Below are 7595 nucleotides of genomic sequence, written 5' to 3' on the forward strand. Positions count from 1 at the left end.
GACCCGCCGGAAACTTAAGTACTTCCCACGCTAGGATCCTTCTCGGTAGCGACGTTCCTTCGAAGCCGCAACCGAAGGCCCGTCCCGCGCCAGCAGCGGCAGCGCCACGGGGGGAGACATACTTCCCAGGGGCCGGGGCGGCGTCTGTCGCCCGGGACTCGCGGGCCGTGAGCGGGGCAGGAGGTTCTCGCGCACGGGGAGGCTCGTAGCGCGTGGTGGCTGGGGCTGGCGGGGTTTGGGAGACCTTGGGCCGGTAGATGTCCGGCTTGGCTTCGGTCAGCCTCCGTTGGCTCTCCTCACGCTCCAATCTGAAAAGAAATGACAGGGGGTCAAGAATTGAACGAATCAAGTGGTCACCTTTATCTTTGCCTTTTACACCAGTAGACATACTGGTTCATGTGTACAAAGAGACAAGAGCTTTTGGACAGCTCGATGCTTTAGGTAGTATCAATGTAAAGCGCTGAGAGCAAAACCAAAACCCGTGCTTTATGTACCTATAAAAAAGGGCTTATATAGAAGTTCTCTTTACATAAAGCCCCTCAATCGCAGTTGATAAGGTATCGGGTTTATAATTTAAAAAAAAAAAAAAAAAAAAAACTCAACATTTTCATGATCGGGATGAAGAAGAGGGAGGGAATGATTTTAACATGGGAGGTAAAAAGGAAAAAAAAGGAGGGGTTGAGAAAGAAGGGAGAGAATGATTTTAAAATTGGAGTTGGCAAGGGAAAAAGACGGGGGTTTAGTGTAATAAAGGGGGGATAAGGGACAGACAAGGGAAGAAATAGAGGGAAATTTAATGACGTGGAGCGAGAGGGAAAATTTTTTACCCTCTGGTAGTGCTGTTTTTGTGCTTAAAATCTCAAAAAATGTTGAGGACAAAATCCCATACCTACCCCGGCCGGTATTGAACCCACGCTATCAGAATCACCAAGCCTTTTGACAACTTCAACAGTTATACAAGACGAGACGTTAATGTGATGAGATTGATGAGGTTGGTAGTTTGCAATCGAAGCAGCTATACAGCGACTTCGAGCCCTTATATAAAGAATAATCAGTACCTTTCCATTTGATTAAATCGGAAACTAACCATCAATTTTTAGAAAAACAATAATTTGAAAAGAACATAAAAAAGAAGGAATGCCAGCCTAGTTAGCTTAGTTGGTAGTGCGTCTGCTTTGTAAGCGCTAGGCCGCAGGTTAGATTCCCGCCCGGGGCGGATTTTATCCTGAAGGGATAATGTTCGTTTTCGGAACGACTGGCTTTCTCCTATCCTGTCTTCCTTCTCTCTTCGATTTTGGGACGATAAGACCTTAGCAGTTAAAGCTCCCTCTGTCAAACCTCTAAAAAAAAAAGGAATAGGTATGGGCCTTGGTTTTCCAGCCCTGCGCGAAAATCTGAGACCAAGGGAGAGAATGAGAAAAGTGATAGCAATATATTTTTTATCCCAAACCCTATCTTCCTTTTCATCCCTCCATTCCGTTCCGTGTATGAAATTAAAATAATGGAAAACGGATCATAAATATCAATTAATTCGAGAATCGAGGGGGGGAAAAAAGAGGAGGAGGAATTGAATTGAATTGGAGGAGGAGGAGGAGAAAGATTTCAAAGGAGAGGAGAAGGAATATGAGGAGATACTAGAGCGGGATAAAGAGGAGGAGGAGAAAGATTTAAAGGGAGAGGAGAAAGAATATGAGGAGATAGTAGAGGCCGTAGAGGGGGATAAAGAGGAGGGGGAGGAGGAGGAAGAGAAGGGTTTACAAGGAGAAGGGGTGGAGGAGGAAGAGAAAGAGGGAGAGGGGAAGGAGGAGGAGGAGCAGTAGAAAAGGGAGAAGGAGGTGGAGATAGGGAAGACACATGAGGGAGAGAAAGACTGTAACCTGATCTTTTCATTTTATATTGGTTTGCCGAGGAAAAATTCCTGAAGGAATCAGGAGGAATATGAAAGATAAGCAGGAATTTCAGGTGGGGAGAGAGTCAGGTCAATAACCTCAGGAAAAATCCTTTCAAATTTTTGACTCTCGCTTTTTATCTCCATGTGACTTCAAAAGAAAGAGAGCCAGAATTCGATGAAAACTGAAAAACCTGGGAGTTTCGGGAAAGAAAATAGAAAGAAGGAAGGAAAGATTGGCGGAATAGCTAAGATATGAACAACATTTAGCTTTGAAATAGCTATGTATAGGCGGATACCTAATTTTTATTCTGGATATTCTGATAGATACCTACATAGATAGCGGGACGTAAAGGTGTATCCACAAACATCAGTCGACGCCCGTCGATCGAATGGATCGACGTCCTGTCGACTATGTTTGGTCACACCTTGAGACTTTTTTTTTTGTCTTGAAATGTCCAGGTTTCCTAAATAAAATAGAAAGTAACAATTCCCACTGTATTAACCCTTTGTTGTCCGTTCTTCTCATGTTCACAGGTCGTCCCAATCCGGCCATTTTCAAGTCACACCCCAACGGCCGTTCCAAGGACAGCTACAACATTTCCTGGGCAGTCAACAGTTACACGTCCATTGAAGAATTCAAACTCCTATTCAGAAAGGTCCCCGTACATAACGACAATGTTAACTATCAGTACCAACACTCGAAACGGCCCACGAGACGGGTAAGGGTTAAAATAATTAATTAGGGTAAGTGTACCATTTATTCGCCCACCTAAAAAGCGTACCATTTATTGGCCCACCTGCCCACATTTATTTTTCTAATTTTTGTTTTTTTTTAAAACAATATTTCCATTTTTAGGGCTTCTCAAAAATCAAAATAAAAACAAAGTTTTTATAAGTACCTAAGGTATGAGGTGATACACATCCCACGAACCCCTAGATCTTATTTTTTGGGGAAACCCAAGTTTTCAGAAAAGATACCCTTTGTCATTCCACACCAACTTGCCGTATCAACTACGTAGGTGATATACTGTTCTTTGCCCTCTACTTTGGACCAAATAATCAGTTATTTTATTGTTCCACAAATGGAACTCATCACAAAAATATTAATGGGAATAAGAAGTCACTGATGCTAAAAGCCATTAGGACACTAACATTTTAAAAAGACACTAACAACCGGCATCGTCCAAATTATCTTATCCAGAAAAAAAAAAATCTACTACTTATATTCACACCGTGGCACTTAACGTGTTAAAACTCTTAACGTAACAATTATGAATTAGGGCAGCTCCCCGAAACAGTTGACAGGTACCTCTTTCGGAACACTTCCCTCTCACATAATTTTACTACAAAACTTGCTCTTAAGTACATAAATTTAATATAATATTATAAATACTTATACTTATGTACTTATGTGTGGGTAATACGAGTAGGTATGTAGGCATGTGGGAAAGAAATTGTTGTGGAGACGGAGAAGGAACTTTTCCCCCTCTTTGGGAATGCAAATTCCCTCTCAAAGGAGAGAAAAAATGTCAACACCTTTGCGAACTTTTAATTTTTTTCCCACCGTTAGATTCTTCCGAGAAACATTTTCCCAAGTAGGTAAATATATACCTACTTGTACCTATAGGTACCTACTGCAAGGTGCTCGTAATGTATGTGGGTGTATTTTATTCTAGGAATCGAGTTTTACACTTGGTAAAACAAGCTGAAAGTGGGGTTTTAGCTTTTAATTATTATTAACAAGTTTCCATTTATATTTGATTGACAAAAAACTCATAACATACATTTTTCATATAAATGGTATACCCATCCGTATAAGCAGAGGTTGTGCCACGGATGGGGAAGCTTGTGCCACGGATGGGGATAATACGGTTCCAGGAACAGTCCAATACAGAAAAATGTAGTTTTTTTTTGAGGTTTGACAGAGGGAACTGTAACTGCTATGGTCTTATCGTCCCGAAATCGAAGAGAGAAGGAAGACAGGATAGGTGTGAAAGTTGTTTAGGTTGCTTGTATTTTTGCACGTTTAGGAGAGAAACTTACCCCGTATGGTTTTCCATGTTGAATTTTTCAAAGGCTACGTCTCCTTAGCTAATGTACATTAAATCAAATTTTGCGCTCTACCTAACGAATAACTTGCCTTGTTCTGTTTGATTTCAGACTATGCACAAGCCGACCCTGACAATGAGCTCTCAGTATTTCCAGGTAAATATTAACTCCTTGTAAATTTAAACTCTAAACGCGATTATCTCGATCATTATTTAGGCTCTAGGATTGAAATTAGAATTAGAATAATATACGTACGATTCTAACATATACATACGAATATTAGGTTGGGTGTGGGTGGCCTATAATAAATGGGTCACAAAACTTCTAGGTAACATAGACGGACTTTCATATTCATAAAATAATCACATACCTACTTATCTACCTATTATACCTCCCTCTGCACATTATTTAGGTTATGTAGGTAAAGGTAGATACATTCCTAAGTATATACCTGCCCTGGGTACCTACCTACCTTATACAAAGTCATCTTATCTTTGGAAAAAAAAACTTCCTATATTTTGAAATAAGTTTTTCCAAAACCAATTTTCTTGCATTAGAAAGTTTTCCTGGACAAAAAAAAAGAAAAGAAAGGAAAGAGAGGGAGAGAGAAAGAGAGAGAGAGAGAGAAAGAGAGAGAGAGAGAGAGAGAGAGAGAGAGAGAGAGAGAGAAGCTATTTATAGGACCGTTTTCCGGGAATTAGCTAACCAAGTTCTAAGTGTACACTATCTCTCTCTCTCTCTCTCTCTCTCTCTCTCTCTCTCTCTCTCTCTCTCTCTCTCTCTCTCTCTCTCTCTCTCTCTTATTTTGATCATTTGGAGGCACTTTAGCGGAATGTTCTCCTATCAAAAGGAAACACAAATGATTCTCTACGGAGGGAAAAAGTTTTACACAAATTTCGGCTTTAGAAAATGACTTTCACTTCAGATGGCAGAAGCATTTTTTGCCTGGGTGTGAGGTAGGTTTCCGCATTACGAGGGAAAAAGTTGCCTGAAAATTTTACTTTTCTCATATTTTCAGTGCCTACGCTTACCCTAGAATGTCCTAAACACTTATTGCATTAATTTGTAAATTGTAAACAGGTAAACTCCCATTTTAGAATTTCTGGAAATACCTTTTCGTACAAAAACTTTTCACTTAACATCTTTTAATGTTTATTAATCTCTTGATTTCCAGTGAGGCATTCCTAAATCCTGTTAAATGTAGATCATTTTTAGAAACAATCACACAATATTTTTCGATTTTTCCTACTTTATAAAGGTGTGTCCAATCATAGTCGACCGGCAGTCGGTTGAGAGGGAAAAGCTATATGTTTCAAGTTATTACCGATGCAGTTTGGACGACTATTCAGTCATCGTCGATCGACGGCCGGTCGACTATGTGTGGACACCACAGCATAAAGGTTCCAGTCGATGTCGATTTCTTATGACTATAGGGTAGACGTGCCTTGAACCTGACGGACCAAAACTAACCCCTATCTTCTCTCTTCTCTTTCTTGCAGCAAGACAACGACACCCACGGCTCTCACCTGAACAACCAATGGGCTCGCAGTGATATCTGGAACGATGTGGTGGTACCCAACTCACCTACCGAACAGTTCACGCAACAAATGTCCTACCTGATTCGGGGACTCGAACCCGGGACCCAATACGAAGCCAAGGTCATGGCCAAGAACCGGTTTGGATGGAACCAGATGTCCGAGAGTTTCAAGTTCCAAACTAATTCGGGTAAGTTGGCGGAATTTTCCGCCAGGAGCAGATTTTAATTATTAATGACAAAGTTATAGATGAGTAAAAATGTTATAGAGTAAGGCCGGCCATCCACTATCAGGTAAACTTAACAGGTACGCCTGTCAGGTCTATAGAGAAAATTAGCAACAACACAACCTAGTCGCATATTAATTTATAGTGTACAAGTATTTTTCTCCTGGATATTGCTTTTCTGATTCAGGAGCATCTACTAATACTAAACCTGCACCTTCTAGGGTAAGTGTACCATTTATTCGCCCACCTAAAAAACGTACCATTTATTGGCCCACCTGCCCACATTTATTTTTCTAATTTTAAGGTACTTTCTAACTTTTTCTAGAGAGTTATTTAAAAGTTGGTTTTTTTTCCCTCTCTACTTGCAAACTCTATTCTTTTGTATTTAACTTTACCATACCTAAGTACAGTCTGTGTCGGAAGTTCTTAGCAATATTATATATTGACCTTCAGGCCTGATTCACTTATTAATTAAATTTTGCAAGGATTAATAAATCATTGGATTAATTGAAATACTTACTTACTTACTTATCCGTGTCCGAGAAATAATAAATCTAAAAAATGTAAATTGAAATAATAAATGAGCAAACAATTTAGATAATCAATCAAGAGAGCTCAAAAATTAGGCCACCTCAGAAAAATTAAAATTGGGTTTCAGCAGAAAAGTCTTGTGTTCATAGAAAATTTGAAAAAGTTAAAAAAAAAAAGAAATCTACTTTCACGGTATTTTCCTCTTGTAAAACACTCCGGTCCGCCCGGTTCAAAAGAGCAACACTTCATTTCCAATGTGTCCTGGGAATGATCAAAGCTTTTCTTCAAAGGTTTCGCACATTGGGATAGGTACAGGGGAGGTGGCTTTAGAACCTTTTTGTGTCGAATAATATAGGATTTATAGCAGAGGACCGAGGTTGTTATTTTTTTATGCATAAACAGTCTCTAGGGTCCCCGGAAAAGGTCGTTGGGTGAACCGCCAAGCCACGCAAAAAGGAAGGAAATCGGAATTAAAATGAAATCGTTGGTTGTTTTTTAAAGCACCTAATATTTTAATTGGTTCTCTCTATCTTATTTAGATAGAGAGAACCAATTAAAATATATAAGATAGAGAGAACCAATTAAAATATTGAAGTTCATCCTCTCAAAATCTTCTGAGAAAGATCCTCTCTCAAAAATATCGAGAATTTTCTCCAAAATAATTTTGTTACTCCTTGGCGTTTCACATAGTCTAAACGCCAAGTTTTCTTCGCTGAAGGTATCAAACGCAACTTTTTTTTACATTTTTACAACACAGTTTTTTCCCTCATATATTAATAGGGTTTCACAACTTTGCCTTGAAAAAAAATATAATGGAAAATAAAATAGGTATGAAAAAAAGTTTCATTTTAATAATGGCCTTAAGCTTTACAAAATATTTTTTTAATACCAACCTACATACCTTCCGTAGAAAGCATTAATACCTTTGCAGCTTTTCCGATCTGTACACGGGTTACTCCCTGTTAATCCCACATAGATACCTATAGGTAGATGAAGGAGAGGGTTGAAGGTCAGAAGTCATAAGTCAAGGTCATTATTCTCAAAGGTTGCCGGATGATTAGGTCTACAGTCTGTTTTAGCTTTTTTAAGAGATATTACCTTTCCATTTGGTTTTTAACCATTTCCATTAGATTTTTCAGTATTTTTATTTACATTATTTTTTACTCTAACTTTTATTTTTCATCTGTTTCCTTTTGAGTTCTCGGATCTCACTAATTTTTAACAGGGCTTTCGTTTTTTTCAGACGCGAGCGCGTTACCACTGGACCAACCGTGCCCCCTTGATCTTTGCTTGATAGGTATTACGAAAAATAATCTCCCTCTGCCTCAATTATTTTATGTTGCAGCTAGTATTCAAACTGTAG

At 39.1% G+C, this 7595-nt stretch overlaps 1 protein-coding gene across 1 annotated transcript in view; it reads left to right on the forward strand.

The window, feature by feature from the left end:
* The window catches only part of LOC103509978 (protein amalgam), a gene marked incomplete at its 5' end in the record, with an annotated part of 41120 nt that extends 33525 nt beyond the window's left edge, over nucleotides 1-7595 (forward strand). Inside the window, 4 exon segments of the mRNA XM_026824160.1 lie at nucleotides 2426-2610; nucleotides 5440-5665; nucleotides 5889-5923; nucleotides 7578-7595. Of these exon segments, the coding sequence (XP_026679961.1) occupies nucleotides 2426-2610; nucleotides 5440-5665; nucleotides 5889-5923; nucleotides 7578-7595 (464 nt within the window).

The sequence above is a fragment of the Diaphorina citri genome, unplaced genomic scaffold (genome assembly GCF_000475195.1).
Source record: "Diaphorina citri unplaced genomic scaffold, Diaci psyllid genome assembly version 1.1 scaffold549, whole genome shotgun sequence".
NCBI classification, from domain to species: domain Eukaryota; kingdom Metazoa; phylum Arthropoda; class Insecta; order Hemiptera; family Psyllidae; genus Diaphorina; species Diaphorina citri.